General features: G+C 39.9%; 1 protein-coding gene across 1 annotated transcript in view; it reads right to left on the bottom strand.

Moving 5' to 3' along the window:
• Window positions 1-18,601, bottom strand: part of notch2 (notch receptor 2) — a 49,505-nt gene extending 30,904 nt beyond the window's left edge. Inside the window, exons 1-2 of the mRNA XM_083888523.1 lie at window positions 18,480-18,601; window positions 3,206-3,287 (exon numbers count right to left, since the gene is read on the bottom strand). Coding sequence (XP_083744649.1) covers window positions 3,206-3,287; window positions 18,480-18,552 — 155 coding nt within the window. The 5' untranslated portion in view covers window positions 18,553-18,601. The remainder of the gene's footprint in view (window positions 1-3,205; window positions 3,288-18,479) is intronic.
• Between the last annotated feature and the right edge of the window lie 1,242 nt (window positions 18,602-19,843).

Genomic DNA, 19,843 nt, shown 5'->3' with positions numbered 1-19,843 from the left:
ATTTTTTTTGCCTTCTTTTTTGACCGAGAAGTCTGTTAGTTTTAAGCTTTCTGTTGAGACAATGAAATAAAAACAAATGTGAATCAAGGACATGTGAAAATAAGATCTCGTAAAGCAAATGTTCAATGAGCGTGGCAAGTTTGCCCTCCTTTTTGAACATAAACAAAGTAAAATCAACATTGTTAAATGCTTCATTATTACACTATGTGACGACAGTATTCACAACGTTAACATTTATTTGAAGGGTGTTTCCCATTAATGAATGAATGAATGGCTGTTGTTTGTTTGTTAATGTGTGCTGCACGCTGAACTGCTTGTCCCTTTGGCTGTAAGCAACACACAGAACATAATCAACAGGGCTATACAGATATAATTCCTTCAACGAGCTGTAAAAATCGGACTAACTGCGTGATTGTGGGTTGATGGGCTGAGACCAGATTATTATGGGTGAGACCTATGAGTGCACACTAGTCACAAACCCATTTGGAAGAAGCAGCTCGTCATTTTTCTTATGTCATAAATGAAATGTTATTAAATTTATTGATTGAAAATATTTGACCCACTGCCATTCAGTATTATACTCTCTCAATCTCAGCCTATATTCGTTACAAAGCTCAGATTATAACTGAATCCTCAGGAAGCAGACAATTAAATTAGCAAAAAGGAGCGATACCCAATATATTCTTCAATCATCCAACCCTAGACCACAAGACATTCTTTTCTTTTTTGGAATTAAGTCGCGGGCTGGATTTGAAGCTTTTGGGTGGGCGCCAGTTGATGATCCTTGCTGTGCAGACAAGACCAGACACACTTGTGTGTGTGTGTTTGTGTGTACTGTTCTTGTTTGCCTCCACATTGTAGAAAAATCGAACCGAGTAGATAACAAGCCTAACAGTGGGCCTGCGCTCTGTCAGCTGACTCTTCTAAACTGGAAGACTCCTCTGTGTGTGTGAGTGTGTGTGTGTGTGTGTGTGTGTGTGTGTGTGTGTGTGTGTGTGTGTGTGTGTGTGTGTGTGTGTGTGTGTGTGTGTGTGTGTGTGTGTGTGTGTGTGTGTGTGTGTGTGTGTGTGTGTGTGTGTGTGTGTGTCTCCTGGGCAAGAGGCCTCTACACTGTCTTTCTTTAATCTTCACAATCATCATTCAATTCAGATAAAAAATTACTGACTTAATGGTCTGGAATGGAGACAGAGACAGAGAGTGAGAGTAAGGTCAAATAGAATCCAATAGTGCCAGCCCGCAGCAAAAATTATTTTAGTTTTCTCTGCAAAAATTACAAATGTGAGGTTGGTATTTACAGTTGAAATTTAAAGCTCACATAGAGTGGTCCTGTTGCACATATATGTTAGTTATGGAGGTCTACTTGCATACATTAACTTGTTTTTATGGTCAAAAACCTCCTAGTTGCTGTAAATGAGCCGATATGAATCTCTCCTCACTGAAGTTCTCGTCAGCTGCAGTGTTTCAGACAGAAATCTCACCCCCAGAAGACAGACTGTGTTGTGATTGGCCAGCCAGCGTAGAGCCTTCCCAACTGTCTTGTGATTGGCCAATACCCAGAAATGACGTAATTAGCTCTCAGAGCACAGCTCCCCCTCTGGAATGGTGGATGCACTGCTACTCATTATCAAAACATTGTTTTAACAATGTTTAAAAATAGCTTCATCGAGACTCCCCGCCACACTCCCTTTTATGATGTTGACCCGGAGTTGGACCCAGAGTTAGAAGACACTGTCGCAAGTGAAACACCTCCACAACGAACGTTCTTCTTCTGCGGTACAATGTACGCAAACGGATTTGCCCAGACTAGTGCCCGTACCAGGAGGATCTGCTGTTCAGGAGAAATGCTGTTTACATAACCGGACCAGGTTTTTCACAGTGTTCTCAGCAGTGGCTTAACTGCTTGTTTCGAACCTCCAGGGCTTCATAAACGAGGTAATGTCGCAGATACACACCAAAAAAACAGCATTAATTGGAACTTCCGGTCAGGTCCGCTTTAAAATATGGTAAAATAAAAGTAAAATATATAAATGCTATATATTTTGAGCGTTGTTTCAAAGGCACATGGTGTTTTTTCTCTGTTATTGCATAGTAGAGCTGTGTGCAGTGCTATCGTTTCAAGATGCTATCATGCTCTTGTCTCAAGCAATCATCTATAAAAATCAACTGCCAGCCTCACAGTTTCAGCTGTATGTACCTGCTACATGTTACTGTTGTGCCCAAGAGCAATGCAAAAGCAGATAATAACGTCAATAAACATTCACAGTAATGCCACACATGCAGATGACGCACAGCAATAACCCTCTGAGCATCTGCAGTAGAGTATCTCTCTGACCTTCAATTAAACAGAAAAAATTCCAAACACTTATGAAGCGTTGCTTTTCCCCTTCACTATTTTTTTTACAGAAGCAGTCGCAGAGTGTTGAAATTCCAAAAGCTCTGGGAACAGACACGCACAGTGATTCACATCACATTTGATGAAATATGATCAGGTTCATGAACCAGCTATGTGTGCATTTCTCATCGGGAATTTGGCTCGGGAGTGGCAGTGCATTTGTAAGACCACTTAGTCTTAATTACAAACTATACTAAGCTGTCAGAAATGGAAGGCATACATTACAGAGGCCACTGTTCTCTCGTGCACGTTAGAGGTGGATTATTGACAGGTTATTACAAGTTTCCCCAACCAATATGGAACTTGCCAAGGCACAAAAGGCTGGAAGTGTGTGGTAACAATTAATATCCGGCGATGATTTTCATTCAGGCAGCCAAGTTCAGGAGGGACTTCTTTCACATCAGTTTGAACAGGATACTTTCTCATGTAATAAAAATGTTTCCTCATTTTAGTGATTCCCCCTGCTACGACAAATCAGTAAAAAATATGAAAAATCCCTAGAGTTATCAGTTCTATAGCAACCAGAGAGTATGTAACAAAACCCCCTAAATGACCAGAAAAAGATCTTGTGAGATTGAAATGTGTGCATTGGTATTGTTCCCAGAACTTGTGTACTTTGTTAGACAGAGCAGTCTTTTATTCCTTCTTTCGTGCCAGAGCAAAACCACATGGTCCTGTGAACAGGCTGAGGTTGAGCTAAAAACCCTTTTTCACATCTCACAATGGACTTATGGGGTTTCCATCAATTTGTGCACACTGTTGTTGCAGTGGATGACCGCATAATTTGAAATGAAAAGCCTGAGTCAATCTTACCTGCAGTATTCAGTGCCATTCGTAAAGGTCAGACATGTAGCGTTGTTGACACACGGCGCCTTATCATCCATACATTGCAGAGCTGCAAGAGGAAAAAAAAAGACGAAGTTAAAGAAATTAGAAATCGGAGAGACAATTCATCAAGTACACCCATTAAGTATTGCATTGCTCGCGAGGCATATCAAACAATTAAATAAACAAATAAAATACATGTTTTCACATACTACGTGGATTATATGTTGATTAGAGGTTAAACTGCAAAGATATTAGGGGTTGAACAGTTCAGTAAAAAAAAATCTGGTGCATTTCTTATGGTTCAGGGTAAATGTGTATCGCTCGTTTGGTTTTGTTCATGGCATGCAACGTCTGGTTACATGTCCAACAATCATATTTGATTATTTTTATACCCGTCATCAACTCTCTGACGATCTACTTTCCTGACGTTTTCTCTCTGTCGGCAAACAACCACTAAACAACAAGCAGGATCATTTAAGACAACAAACTATTCTTTTAATTAAAATTTGAATACGTGTGTATATTCTTACCTAGAAGGCAAACAGTTGTTAATCTTTTTGCCAAATAAATGATATGACAAGCATGTGTAAATGCAGCAATGATGTGTCGAATTAAGCTGCCATATTCTTTCAGTTTTTGCATGATTGCATGACATGAATGTCAGATTTTTTTTGTTGTTCTGTAAATGATAGATTATTGGGCTATTGATCTGATGCTGATGTATGGTATTTCTAACCCAAAATAAAACTGTGACCCCAAAACCAAGATTTGAACCAAACCCTGGATTCTGTGAACGCTCCATCCCACATGATACAGATTGTACATTGCCAAAATCTGTTGGTTGTGCACACTTTATTAAAACTGGATTTAATGATTCACTTGCTGGAACTTGCTGGGTCTAGGCATGATGAGACACCGTGATGCTATATTATGAGGCATCATATGGCTAAAAATAAAAATACTATTTGACCAAATAAAATCAATCATTCAGGGTTCACACACCCAAACCCTCTGAGAGAAAGCACCACATGGTGGAGGCTTTTCTCCTTCTCTTCATTAATATAGACAAATGATGCAAAGGGTTCATCACCTTTTTAGGCAACTATGCAAAGCCAGAAAGTGGTCGCCAAAGGGCGACTGGATGGGCAAGCAGATAGAAAGGAGCACTGATGAAGACAACAAAACCCAACTATCAACTATCTATGAGACACTCCAAGTCAGACACATAAGCTATTGTGCAGTTTTCAAGGCGTCAGAGACACATGGCTTAAGTGTTCTCACACACCATGCTGGCCCAACATGCGGAACAGAAGAGTGGTGTTCTCAGTCTTTATTTATCAATGTGATATGATAGTAAAATGAGGGGAAACTACTGTCACTGTGAGAAACTTTATCAACTGGATTGAATTAAATGCTGCTGTGGTAATTTTTACTGTATCACCTCACATGTTTAAGTGGTTATGTGATGTATTGCAACTCTGCAGAACACTGCTCTTTTTACAGAACTGAGGGTAGGTCAGCTGATTTCGAAGAAAAACGCCACACTCTTCACAAAAGAGTCATTGCATTACAGGAAGTGTGCTCAGCTAAGCAGTAGTGTTACTTCCTGCACCTAGATTAATCAAAGTTCCACTTAAATGTTACAGTACTTCAGGAGTTCAAACATACTTGAAATTAGTCTTGAGGTGTCGTAAGTTTTTAACTTTTTTTTGTTTTAAGTTCTACATGTACAGTGATGAGCATCTGGACTGGTATGATCCAAGAGTGAGAGCAGACTAATGCCTTAGAGGCAGCCTGACAGACATAGTCCATTAGACATGGGGATACCATACATAAACCACTGTGAAATTACTGATCCCAACAAGTATGCGCACACGCACGCACACACGCCTGTATGTGCATACTTGCACAGACCACCACTGCAATAAAGTGTGAGTGGGTGTCAGACTACTGCTGCATTACAAGAGAGCACAGAAAATACTATGCTATTTTTGGACTACTTCTGTGCGGAGCTGACACACAGTGTGCACACTTGATTTGAGTCAGTACACGAGAATCAGGAAAATATATAATGTCACAATGCAGACAATGAATGTGCTGTTCAAACTATGATGTGGACATTTAAACTTCAACAAAATCTGCTTAAATGTTTGAAGAAGAAAAAAAAACCTGGCAAAAAGGAAATGGCACAATTGTCTAGCAAAGAGCAGACAATTGCAAAAAAAGAAAAAAAGAATGGCTGAGGGGGAGGAGAAAAGAGAGCTGAAAAGACTAATTCATCAGACAGGGAGTGTAAGATTTGAAGCAAGAGAGCAGAGACCGGAAAAGGCTGCTGACGTCCCCTGACTGGTTTGACGAGCTTCCCATACATGCTGTCGTAATGCCAGACACATTACAGAGTCAATGATTTTACCAGATCTGGGGTAGTCTCTCTACTTTTACCCCACTTAAATACTTTAACATACTTTGACATTGGCCAGTCACAATTATCAATCATCACCACACTGACACACTGCTCCCAAACCCCCAGTGCAGGTACAACAATCGGGTACAAAATCCTGGTTCACACACTTTGAAATGACTGAACAATTATCTTCTAACTCGAGCTCCTATCAATAACCTTGCATCTTCTCTACCTAGCTGTTCTCACACTTCACTATCAGCGAACCGCGGACGGAAACAATGTCCAGGAATGAGAGCCTCGATAAGACCAGATCGACAAAGTCAACAGTGAAACTACAGCCGGAGGGTGAGAGCCCAGAGAAAACACACACAGCAGTTACCTGACCAGATAATTTCCATTGTTTGGACCCTTTGTGATCAAAATCCCCACTTAGTTTGATCACAAAGGGGCATGCAATGTATGTGTGTGTGTGTGTGTGTGTGTGTGTGTGTGTGTGTGTGTGTGTGTGTGTGTGTGTGTGTGTGTGTGTGTGTGTGTGTGTGTGTGTGTGTGTGTGTGTGTGTGTGTGTGTGTGTGTGTGTGTGTGTGTGTGTGTGTGTGTGTGTAATAGTAGAATAGAAAGCCTTTATTGACATTGTACAAGAGAAGACATGTATACACACAGACATTTCCCCAGCTATTCATCTTAGGTCAGTGCATTAAATTCCAGTCATTTGAATAGCGCAAAAAAAGCCTCGTACTTAAAGTGATAGTTCGGAATTTTGGACATAAGACCTATTTTCCAACTCAGCCGGTGTGATGGAGACGTCTGGAGATGTTTTCATGAAATTTCATTCAGTTCTAGTTGCCGAGTTCGCTGGTGCTTTGGCTAGAGCAAGTCAATGGTACCTGCTAGCATGGCATTAGAAACACTCATACCATTACAATTGATTTGCCTCAGGTGCACTGTGGAGTCAGTATGAGTGTTTCTAATGCCATGCTAGCAGGTACCATTGACTTGTGCTAGCCATAGCACCAGCGAACTCGGCAACAAGAAGAACTGAATGAAATTTCTTGAAAACGTCTCCATCACACCGGCTGAGTTGGAAAATAGGTCTTATGTCCAAAATTCCAAACTATCCCTTTAACCTTAACCGTAACCAGTTAATGCGTCACCCCAACCTATCTAACCACAATTCAAACCGCTGCCCTAAACTTTACCAATTATACCTTATGAGGACATTTTGGTCTCCATGAGGACAACTGGTCCTGACAAGGTCAGTGTGTATGCCAGAAAATATCCACATCTCTGTTAATCACACAGGGAGTGTGTCTGTGTGTGTGGTTGAAAATGACCATAAACAATCGATGCCCTATTACGTAAATACTCCTCTGTGGTCAATTACATGCTTGGACTCTCCAGCATGAAGTCATGCGTCAAAGGTTTCACAACTACATCAGAAAAATGAAACGAGTGGAAATAAAGATTGCCCCTACTTAGAAACAGGCACCGGATGTGTTGTGTTTGTTACTTATGCAACAGAAGATGAAGATGTCGAAACTGTAGTGAAAGATCGACAAGTCCGTAGATCTGGAATCAGCAGCAGCTGGACTTGTAGCAATTAACTATGACCTGGATGAATGAGAATCTACACAGATGCAGAACACGGCTCGCTTAAGTGCACTTTATTTCATAAGCACGCCCTCTTTACTAGGCTTGTGAGAATAATATTGTTTGTAGTATCATTATTGCTGTCTATTTATTGATTTTTTGTTTTCATTCCTGCTGAGTGTTCCCGTGTTTCCCTCCTGGCTGACTGTGTGATCTACGTTAGTGTGTCCTCACTTCCTCCTTTATGTTAAATATTTGTTAATCTTATATGCCGATTCGGATGGTTGATGGATGGATGGGTGGGTGGGGGTTGTTCACTGTTATGATTTTTTTTTGCTTTGTATCAACAAAAAGGAGAGGCTTCTATTTGCTTGAAGTTTAAGCAGAGAGGGCAGAGAGAGAGCGAAAGCTACTCACTCTGTTGTTAAGAAGAATAAAAACAGGTCTAAAAAGGTCAAAAACAATACACGGGATAATGGCTGGTGGAAACAGGACATTCAAGAACTTGACATTGTGGCATCTGCTGTGACATTTGTAGGAAAACATTAATGTCATGTATTGCTCTTGACAAGAAAACTCCTAAATAAGGAAATAAGGATAAAATGATCCAAGTGAACTACAAGGTCTCCAGTTAGTTTCCAGGTGAGGCTAGAAATGCATGTTACTCTGTATGAAGCCCCACGTGTGAGATTAGGGAACCGTTTTATTTTTTTTAAAGATGGTAATGCCCTCATAAAATAAGGACACAAACAATATCAGCATTTGTGGTAGTTTAAAATGAGCCTTGAGGGAAACTAGGCTCACTTTCCCTCAAGGCTCAAACTAAAACGTTAAGCACTTGTTTAACTTGGCACTTCATCAGACGAGTGCACATTTTGGACAGTAAAAAAAAACGTTGCTCTTTATCAATCAAGACAGACATGTTCACCTGAGATAACCTAACCGAGCCACAAGGTTCAGCATTGGATGCAGGATAAGTAACCCATCGTTGTTTAATGACTGGCTCAACTTGTTCAACTGACTTGCATCATCATCATCATCAGAAAATTGTGCTAATGACCAAATTTGACTAATACTGGTACTTCAACAAATAGCTTACCTTTCTTAGATTTTACAGTCCAATGATAATGAGCTGTAATAATGACATGACTCAAATAGTCTGTTGAATCTCCAATTTTGTGCTAGTTATTTCTAACGGCTCCAATTTTAATTGTATTGCACAGACAGACTCTTTTACAAAATAAGAAGCTTTTTTGTTGTTCTCTCCATTTAACTTTTTATTTTCTGTTTAATTGTCTGTATTTATACAGCACTTTTCGAGTCTTGATGACCACTCACAGCTGCTTCACACTATAATTTTGCCAATCATACCCATTCACTCACACATCCATATACAGCACACTTTCTATCACACATGTATCATTCAAGTTCACATGGCCAAAATCATTCTAGAGGCCTTTTTCCAAACAGCAAGGAGTATTGTGAATTTTGTAAACTGGTGGGAAAGACAGCAACGACAACTACTTCTACGCTGTGACATTATGTTAAAAATAAGTCTAAACTTAACTGTGAAAACCAGTGAGAACTGAAAACACTAATTTCCAAGTGTAAGTACGTGAAGAGAAGACAGAAATCACAGCCCTTGATGGTCTAGACAGGAAAAAAATGAAAGGAGCAATGTGGTTGTTTGTGCTCTGCTGGCATTACGCTGGGTCCTCCCTCAGCACTCGCCACTGTTGTGTTAGTGACACCAAAGCAGGTCCCAGGAGGGTTACAGCCATGTCATGAGAAGAAAAGAAAGACTGTCAAAGAGGAAGAAAGAGAAAGGGTGAGGGAGGGAGAGAGATAGATGGGCTTTGAGCTAATAGCTGTGGATTGAGATGGGGAAGTAATTCTGAAAGTACAGACAAAGCCTACACACGAAGAGGTGTCCCTGAGCCCTGGCATGCATCCCATAGAGCGGAGGGCAGGAAGTTGTTCGCAATGAGTGAGGAAGTAACCCCATTTCCTGGAATTGCTGTACAAGCCTTTATATCCAGCTGGCTAACAAGTTGTCATGGTAACCTGCAATAAAATACCCTTAGCTCAGCATGGAAGGAGGGAGACGAGGCTCAAACTAAACACTACTACCCTGAGGGAAGCAGGCCCACACAAACAGCAGAGGAACTGAACAGACAAACTACGCTTGGGCTTTAAAGCTGAAGTCTCTCGGGTCCGTTTCAGTTTGTAAGTGGTGACTCAAAGCAAGAAACATACCAGTGCCCTCAGAAACTAGGAAATACCAAACATGTGGCAGATTACTCTAGAGTACCAAGTTGGTCTCTCAAACCTTTATCAGGACATATTCATTTTTGAACTTATTAATTTCCAATAAATTCTTTAAAGTGACCCATTGCGCAGTCAGTGGGTACACCTGGAGACTGTGGGCAGTCAGTGGGTACACCTGGAGTCTGTGGTTACACCTGCAGTCAGAAACATTAAACAGAAAAGCACTGCCTAGCACAAAAGTTATAAAGCACTCTCGTTTGAAGAAAATCAGATTGGAATGAGTATAAAATATGTGTGTGTGTTAAAATATGGAGTGCAGATTTGACAAGCTGAATGTAGGGACTTTCCCTGGCTCGTTCATATCCTAACGCTTTTGTTTCATTCAAATAATTTTGTTGCAATGATACAAACATGAACAGATGAAAAATATCATACAGCATTTTCACAGAACAGTGTTCTCATATTATGAATGCACTGGCTTTCAGGCCAGTGAACCATACTGTGATGACATTTTGCATTATGATCATGCAAAATAGGGAAAATACTATGATATCACACAATTAGTGAGTTTCAGTAGTATCGATGACATCTATGAAAAGCATAACCATTTCATATTCTTACACAGGTGGTTAAAAATGACAAAGTAAGTGAGTGAGTGTCTGACCACAGCCCATGTTGTTTTATTTACTGGACACATTTTACTGTTTAAAGCTCCTGTGCTGAACCTCTGCTGTCCAACTGTATGCAGCCTTTTTGTTTTTTACTAGCACTAGAGCGGTTTGTGTTCCCACGTTGCATCCACCAGTCGTCAAGCAAATGCATCATTCTGTGTGCAGTACAGGAATGTCCCCACAGACACGAAAACACAAAACATCGCTATAGTGAGAGAATCACTCAGAGAGAGTTGAGAGGAGCTGATAGACTTAATCAGCATTGTGTGAACCCATTTGTCAATGGTTTGAATGTAGCAGGTGTTTGTTTATATTTGTCCACACACACACACACACACACACACACTACAACTTAAACTGTATTTTAACACAGCTGTGTCTCTCTTGCAATAAAAATGTCTTCCTACAAGTGTAAAAATCTAGTGAACGCCGTTAATACACTTTGAGTGAAGTCTTTCTGTGAAATGCAAAACTTTTTAAATCTACAGCCTGATTTGGCCTGTCTCACTCCCTCTGATGCAGGGTGGTATACTGGTATTTACTGTGAGGATTAAACTCACTGAACAAACTGACCAAGCAGGTATGGTTAGTATATTGGCATGGTGAAGCAAAGAGGCTAAAAAACTACAGTTTACCTTTCAACTCCAACGTCATTATCACATTGTGTCTATAGGTTTATGACTACATTGCACATTGTGCTCATGTGTGCATGGAAATCAAGACACATCTGGGGTACAGTCCCACAGACACACCCACCCACTGAGTCATACAGTTCCACACATTATTTACAACTCTCACTCCCACTCCAACCAACGCGCATGGGGCAGGAACACATGGAGGCCTGGCTTTTTAACTACACTACTAATCAGAAGGGTGGAGAAGGCATGATGAGCACACTGAAGAACACAGGAAGAGATAAGAAGGAAACTAAAGGGCTAAAGGGAAACCTTTGAGGGCGCCACGCAGAAAGCGTCTTAAGCCACATAAATAACAGCCACAAAGCAGTGGGTAGAGCTGGTGGTCAGTAAATAATGCAGAGTTGTAGGCAGCTCAATAAATATCTTTGTCTTCAGAGCACGGGGCGAAACGTGGTGCAGATAAAGCACATTTCACACCAGGCTCCAGCTTGGGTCAGATGCAACAAAACTATGGACGGCACAAACGCTGGCCTTTGTCGGTTTGTGTCCACAATGCAATACGTACACACACGCAAATAGATACACACACGCATGTCGGCCAACTGCACTGGGGGAAATTTATGCGACCGATCTCAAGCCCACTCCCTGGGGATAACACAATCACACACGTCGTGTGCCACAAAGATGGAACCTACGCTTCCTCAACAATCCGATTCATATTCAGATACAACAGTGGACTGCTGTATCTGTGTGCTAATCAGAACAATGATAACAATGTTTCTACATCAACACTTATCAGCTAGCTTCATTGTGCTTTACGTTTTTACTTTAAAACTCACATATATTAGCATTTTCAGACCACCTTTTGTAAATCTCTCATGTCAATTTAAAATTTGGATTTTTCTTCAAAGAGGATACCATGCCAAAGCTGTGCTGTTGCATGTTATGTTTTGATTACAATGAGATTTTCCACTACCCCCATCACAGCAGGGGATCTTTGTTGTGGCCTGCAAATGTGTGGTTGTGCTCAGGGTGAGGTCAAACGTTTTTGCCATTGCCCAAACTGTGGTGCACAACATTGAAAGGTTTAAAAATAGAACATTAGAAAAACTTTTGTAAGCACAACCACTTATCGTGCTTGATCTTTACTGTGAAGTTTTTACGATTCTGCCAATTCAAAACTAACTTTCAAATTAAAACTTTTCAAACCACCAAACATCTGGCAGGCTCTTGTTGTGAAAACGCTACAGGACACGGTGCCATCTTTGTCTAAGTGGTTAGCAAGTATTTGATCGAAATTATAGACTCGAGCAGATATTTTCAGACAGCTTTGTTGATGAACTTTTTCCAAATACTGCAAACAAGAAACACGAACACAAGTGATGCCCACATCAATATGGAGAGGCAAGATGGAACCAAAAACTAAGGATGTTCATTTATAACTGTGAGTAGAACAATTGACGTAAATAATTTAGTTAATAAACATGTCTGTTTGGTTAAATTTGTGCATAATTCCTGTGGATCTCACATGATGTGTATTTACGATTTATATAGAGCTGAAACGATTAATCCATGAATCGATTATTAATCGATTACTAAATTAATCGGCAACTATTTTGATAATCGATAATCGGTTTTAAGCATTTTTCATGATTAAAACAAGATTTATGATTGTTTTAGCTTCTTAAAAGTGCATATTTTCTTGGTTTATTTGCTCCACATAACAAAGAAATCATTCAAAGTGAATAATTTTGGTTTGTGAACAAAACAAGACATTCGAGAACATATCATTTCCAGCTTTGACAAACACTGATCAACGTTTTTTTTAACATTTTCTGACATTTTCTGACCAAACGATTCATCGATTAATCGAGAAAATAATCGACAGATTAATCGATTACCAAAATAATAGTTAGTTGCAGCTAGGGCTGAACGATATATCGCATTTGCGATAATATCGCGATATGATCAAGTGCAATTTTCTAACCGCAAAGGCTGCGATTATACGCTGTTCACGTGACATGCGCGTGTAAAACATGTGATATAAATATAATGAACGAGATCGTCTAACCACAGACGCTGCACTCTGATCACTCTGCTCCCTGCGCTCTCACATGCGCGCGTTGCGGAGGACGAGTCACGGCCCGTTTTTGTGAATGGAATAGGTGAGGGCGGGTCGGTAAGGTGACTATGGAGCTTCGGCCGCTGTCCGAACAGCTGTTCAGTGACTGTGCGTGTCCAAGCGTGTGTGTGTGTGCGCGTGTGTAGTGCGAACGAGCTTGCGCTAATGTGAAGAACGGGGGTGGACACAACAAGCGCAGGTTCAAAAACCTGAGCCGTCTGGAGACACACCTGTGCCAGCGGAGAGGTTCTCTCTGCTCCGCTTTTTTTTTTGACCCTCATTTTTATTATCGCTGTTTTGATGTTCAATAATGGACAGTTTTTGAGCCTAAAACGACGTAGTACACTGTAGAATAGTTAGTTTCCACCCCCGCATTGCTGCGGTTGCCGCTGCTGTTAAAAAAAAAAAAAAAAAGTCTAAAATTCCCATCCCTAGTTACGCCATATGAACGCACTTCAAAACGGGTTGTGTGTATATTTTATTTATTTATTTATTATTATTATTATTATATTTAATGACTGTCTAGCAGTTCACAGATGTCAAAAAACTGAGTGTGGTAAAGCCACATATTTTTATAAATATGTGTGTATATATATATATATATATATATATATATATATATATATATATATATATGCAATCTGCACTTTATGTGAATTGTGACTGACTATCATTTTAACACCAGGGTTCCTTGTCAGCACTTTATGTTCAGATGTTTGTAAGTTCCAAATATGCTATTGTGATTGAAGTAGTTAAATAAAAATCATCTATTCATGCATCACCTCATGTCATCATAACAGAGGTCTGTCTTCCAGGAAAGAACAGTTTATTTTTAATGTAATATAGTATTGGCCATACTTATGATGTATTGCTTGTCTTTGTTAATAGACAAGCTATAATAATAATACAGAAGATTAAGACCTTTAAAAAATAATCGCATCGCAATCGCAATATTGGCACGAAAAATCGCAATTAGATTATTTTCCATAATCGTTCAGCCCTAGTTGCAGCTCTAGATTTATACCAACAGACGGCGCATGTCAACCAAACCAGGCAGAAGGCAAAGTTTGAAGTGAGATAAGGTTTGAGCTTTTTCAGGTAAGACTCTCATTGTTTTAATAGGTTAATATAATCAGTGTGTCACTAATGTACAGTCATTTATTATTTACAAATAACTGACCACTGTTTATTAACCTAGGCCACACGGCGGAGTAGTGGCCAACACTGCTGCCTGACAGCATGAAGGTCGGCAGTAGGAATCCCAGCTCAACCTCTTTGTGTGTGTGGGGGGGGGGGGTTTCTCTAGATACTCTGACTTCCCCCCACAGTCCAAAAACATGCAGAGGTTAATTGGACACTCCAAATTGACCATAGGTGTCAGAGTGAATGGTTGTTCATCTCTGTGTGTCGGCCCTGCGATGGACTGGCGACCTGTCCAGGGTGTACCCCGCCTCTCGCCCTACGTCAGCTGGGATTGACTCTAGCTCCCTGCCACCTTCATTTGCAGGATAAAACAGTTGGAAATATATGAATGAATGTTTGTTAACCCATTCAACTATGGGTTGAGGAAAGCACAAAGTAAGCACTGCCTACTGTCCACACTGCATCCACGACAGGCCGTAATCACAGTTTCTCACAGAGCAGTGGACTTAGTGGTCCCATTCACTTGATCTGCACAGAATTAGTATTAGAGAAAATCATGGCTCACACAGCATGGGTATGTTTTGAGTGCATGTGTGTAAAAGAGATCGAGAGCAGGCGGGAGAGAGGGGAATAGAGATATAGAGAGGTTGAACAGAGGGGGGGGAGAAGAATGTCAAACACCAACAACATTCCAGTGCTTCTTGCACTGCCTGCAGCACTTTTTACTTTGTCTTTTCTTCTTTTGTGCAATTTTTCTTTTCACAAGTCACCTATGTCCATGAAAAGGTGTGAGAAAGACTAGAAAGGCTGCATATATGAAGCTATGAAAAGTTAAAACAGTGTTGGAAAAGCCTACATGAGCCTACAATGTACATTTCTCATAGCTGTAACTGAAGCTGATTTAGTATTTACATGCCGAGTTAGTTAGAACAGTGGGGCACAAACCACATTCCATTTTTTTTTGTTTACTTATATTCACAAATCCAGCTTTGACTGTTTAAGTTAGCATCCTGGCCACAAGCCATCAATAGCTTTACCAACCATGCCTAAAAGCCCCTAATATTGTTTTCCAATAACACAACCAACATGAGCCACCCACCTTCATTTAAGGTAAATTTAAACATTGCTAATCTGAGGGAAATTACACATTGAAGGTTGATCTTATCTAATCTGGGGTAATTAACAGTTTTACAGCCCTTTTGTGTTTGCAGAATTTGCTTTGCAGTATTGTCAGACTAAAATGCAAATGCACTCAACACAGGTTACAGAGAAATGCATTGACTAATGTCATGTTAAATAATCCAATTGTATGTGATTTCCTAAATTAAAATGCATTTCTTAAACAATGCCAATGTGTCTGTGTCATTGTCTCAGGACAATCAATGTTGTTTGGGATGTTTTGAAAAAAAAATTATAAATACATACATTTTCCAAGAAACAGCAGTCACAAGGGAGTGACGTTTTTCTGGCTGGTTATTTTTGGACTTTTCCTACTGGAAATGCAAGAAACACATAACATACTGTACCAAAAACTGAAGAAGTTGATTTGAATTGTGGTTTGGTTAAGGTTAGGCATAAGGCAACCTTAACCATTAATCTTAGGGATATCGCTTTGTAAAGGCTGTCCAAATGAACGGAAGTCAATGCCTGAAAATGTGCATGTTTGTATTTGATAATTAACATAAAGTTCACGTCAATATAAGCATGTACACCTTTGTATTACATTCAGTTGGTGTCTTTTTCTATGGAAAAAAGACATGGACTTGCTGTAGCTGTAGGCCCACATGTACATCACATTCATGATGATAGCAGGTCTACTTAACCTTCATTAATTAACCCTTTTGTTTTATTTTAAATGTTTTCAACTGGGTAGCGGGAGTCAAATATTCCCTTTTTTCTTAAATTTTATAAACAACCTTTTGACGCATAATAATTCCTTCACCACTATGAGCTGACCCATGGCCTAATCAAGTATTTAAGGACCCACCAGTCAACTCAACTAGTTTGTGCTCCGTTTAAAACAAGCGCATGATGTGATGAATCAGTTTAATTTGTCTTTTGAACTTCTGTTTAACTATAATCCAATCCAATGGCGTACAGTATATTTTAATAAGGACTTGAATTGTTAATTTTACAATATTGCAAGAACGAAAGTGTTCTGATCTCCTTCAAACTGAATTTGAGGGTTAGGGTCTCAACAGATCCAGTATTGGAAACATGATCAACAATGACATCAGTGGTGACACAGAAAAGAGCATGGATGAAAGAAGGAAAGGGAGATTTTGAAATTGTGGACCCTTCTGGAAGCATTTGAGTTTATGCCATGTCCAGAAATGAGAAAGAACAAAAAGTGACAGACGCATCAACGCAGACACGTTATACGAGAAAATACAAATCATAACATCCAAAGGCCAAAAGACAAAGGGAAGCCTCTACAACTCACTGCCCCATACCAGCAGACATACGTTCAGATTCATCATAATGCAGAAACAAGTCCACAGTACAACGTTTATTCACCCCAATACCAACATGGTATTGATTATTCCATAACTCTCAATGCATCTCATTCATCGAGGCAGCTCGCACAAGAGAGTGTCCATTTTGAATTCTTTCTCTTGCTGTTCACCATCTGGACAGCTCAACTCAGACTAAATAATCAGGTCTAGTAGGCCTAAGCATTTATGTTAATCAGCTCTCAAACCCCTGGCTGAGACACAAGGCAATGTTTTCTTCCATGTCTTCATGGAATTGAGCAATCACTTTCATTATCATTCTTTTATCAATGTGAATATGGTCCAGGGTAGAATTGGGCAATAATGAATAACTTGCCATTTTTATTAGACACAAAGCAAATATATACTCTGCCACATTACATGGCAGCATCTCAAAACATTTTAGGCATGGACAAGAAGAGCATCAGAGTGGGGAAGAACTGTGATAAACATGACTTTGAAAGTAGTATGGTTGTTAGTGCCAGATGGGCTGGACTGAGTGTCTGAAAAACTGATGACCTACTGAGATTTTCCCACACAACCATCTCTACGGTTTCAAAAACTATCCAGTGAGCATCAAGTATCTGGGCAAAAATGCTTGGTTGATGCAAAAGGAGAATGACAATACTGGTTTTAGAGGATAAAAGGGCAACCGTCACTCAATTAAGCACTTGTTACAACCAATGTATGCCGAGGGCCATCTTTGAACATGCAACATGTAGAAACTTCAAGCAGACGGGCTACAGCAGCAGAAGACCTCCCCAGGTAGAGTCATGTGTACCTAGTAAAGTGGTCAGTAAATGATAGGATGCTTGTGTAAACGTTGAGGTAAAGATACAGAATTAAGTTTCTCCAGTGTTCACTGTGGAGAAAATATGTCAATAATTATTTGACTTTTATCATAGTTATTATGGATGTTGACCGATTTTTCCGATTTTTTTTTAACATGATAACCTTTTTGGCTACATGACCCATCCCTAGCTCACACTGAACAATCAGTACTAGACAACCTCAGTGTTTATCCCTATCAGACCTTAGAGGTCATCTAATGGCACGAGGCTCATCCATTCACCTCTTCCTTTCACATGTGTGTTCACCAACTACAGTGGCCTTCTTCATTCATGTAGTGAGCTTAAAGACTGCTGTACAAACACGGTGCAGCAAGATGGCACCCACCACAAAGCAAGGCACTTACAAGTTTAAATACATCTATATGTTAAAGAAACGTTTAACTCTGGAATATAAACATACTTGCTGGTAGTATATTAAAATCTAAATGTTACACACTGGAACATTTGAACCCCTGGCTCAAACATCAGGTGGTATTAGGTTGTAGTGTTTTCATGGAGATGACCAATCACTTCTAGACATTTCAAGTGTGTGATGTAGTCCAAGGGTATTTTTGTACTAATGGAGGTTGTGGGTTCGATTCCTGGCTTAACTAGTCCATGGGCAAGACCCCTGATGAGTGATAGATAATGAGCTATATGAAAGTGTGAGTGAATGGGTGAATAGAGGGGAAACTGTGGCGTATAGCAACTTTGAGTGGTCACCAAAACTAGCAAAGAAATAAATAAAAAATAAATAAATAAATAATAATGAAGAGTGTTACTCAAGCTTGAAATGTGTTCGAAAACTTTGTTCATGTTGCCAAGTCATTAATAAAACGCCACTAACACGAACAGTGTGTATTTACTTGTGTGAATGCAGCTCATATTTTAATTTTCTTTCACTTAAAAAAAAAAAAAAACAGTTAAATTTACACCAGAGAAACAAGCACCAGACAGTGGAGAGATGCTGCGTGTGTGTGTGCGGCGTGTCGCCGGCTGATGCAAAAAAAGGCTGCAAAACGTGACGAGTTATGGATTATTACAGATGAAGGAACAACAAATAACCACACAACGTTTAACTTTATGTAAAACTAACTTACCTATAGAGAGACGGATGAAGCAGAAGACCAGGACTAGTGACTTGCCGGAGGAGAAACCGGAGATGTGCTCCATATTTTCTGTAAAATCCACATAAGGTCGCCAGCCCAAAGTTGAGCTGTCTCCACGGGACGGTTAGCTTAAAAAGTATCGCTGGATACGGTTAACACCCAATTAAGATTTAAAACACACGTAGAGCTAACTTACAACATCTCAGTGAGTTGTTTTTCATTAGCTCCAGCCACAGCGTGTTACTTTAAAGCCGTTTAAAACGCACAAAAAATGGACTTGTCCTCAGAGGCTCGCGGAGATTAAGACTTCCACCTCTGTTCGCTCGCCACCAACTGAGAGCGAAGAAACCATCTCGTGTATCCTTCCGCTGAAGTCACCGCGGGTCTATCTCCTACCTGAAAAAGATGATGCAGTTGTTTATTTCTAAGGCTGTTGTCGAAATAGTGGCGTTCGGTCACTTTATAAAAGTACAACCATCACATATATGGATGTTAATGTGAGCCCGGGCATGATTCTACACCAGATACTGGCCAGTTTTCTTTGGCTGTGTCGCCGCGGCGGAGGAATGTTTTTTCTCATTTTTCTACTTCTCGGAGCATACTATGACTCAAAATTAACCCGTTCGATGATGTTTTTTTCTTCTTTTCTCACCATGATCTGCACGCTATTTCCCGATAATGTCTTTGAGCACCCACTCTTCATACTTTTCTACTCAAGTTCTATGATGCCATTGTGTGGATCCGGGTTTTAAAGCTTCAAAGTTAAAGCTCCAGCTTTCAGGTGAAGTTGGAGGATTTATTTGCAGAGGCTGAACTCAAAGAAGAAGAAAGTGAGCAAACCATAAGTTCCAGTCACCTTCAGACTTCTTCGTCTTATTCCCCACATCTCTGTGCTCTGAACTTACAGAAACACACGTTTGTTATTGTTTTTACACGCTGTGTGTCATGAAGTAAAAGAAAAGGATAGGTGTGTAAATCAAGGTGAGTTTGTTTGAGCACGTTTTAATAGTCAGTGCTGATGCAGGCAAGTCATAAAACAGTCCCAATCCACAAAATAAAAGTTGTATTATGTTGATGGAGAGGTGTTTGTTATGGAGGACGAGACCTGACATATCAATAAACAAATAAGTAAATAAATAATTACAGGAATAAATACATACATAAATGCATACATAAATAATTAACCCTTTAAGGTACTACTCAACCATTTGGTCGACCACACTTTAAGTCACTATATGTCATTGAAAAATGCATCAAGCTGAACTCAGTAACACTTAATGTGACTTGTTCTGAATGCTGTACTTTTGTACTGTACTGTTGTATGAATTATGCAAACCAGGTTTATTATGAACAGA

Source organism: Microchirus variegatus (assembly GCF_963457635.1).
Source record: "Microchirus variegatus genome assembly, chromosome: 4".
In the NCBI taxonomy this organism is placed as follows: Eukaryota; Metazoa; Chordata; class Actinopteri; order Pleuronectiformes; family Soleidae; genus Microchirus; species Microchirus variegatus.
The sequence above is the reverse complement of the archived record's forward strand: the minus strand, read 5'-3'. Positions and strand labels throughout refer to the sequence as shown.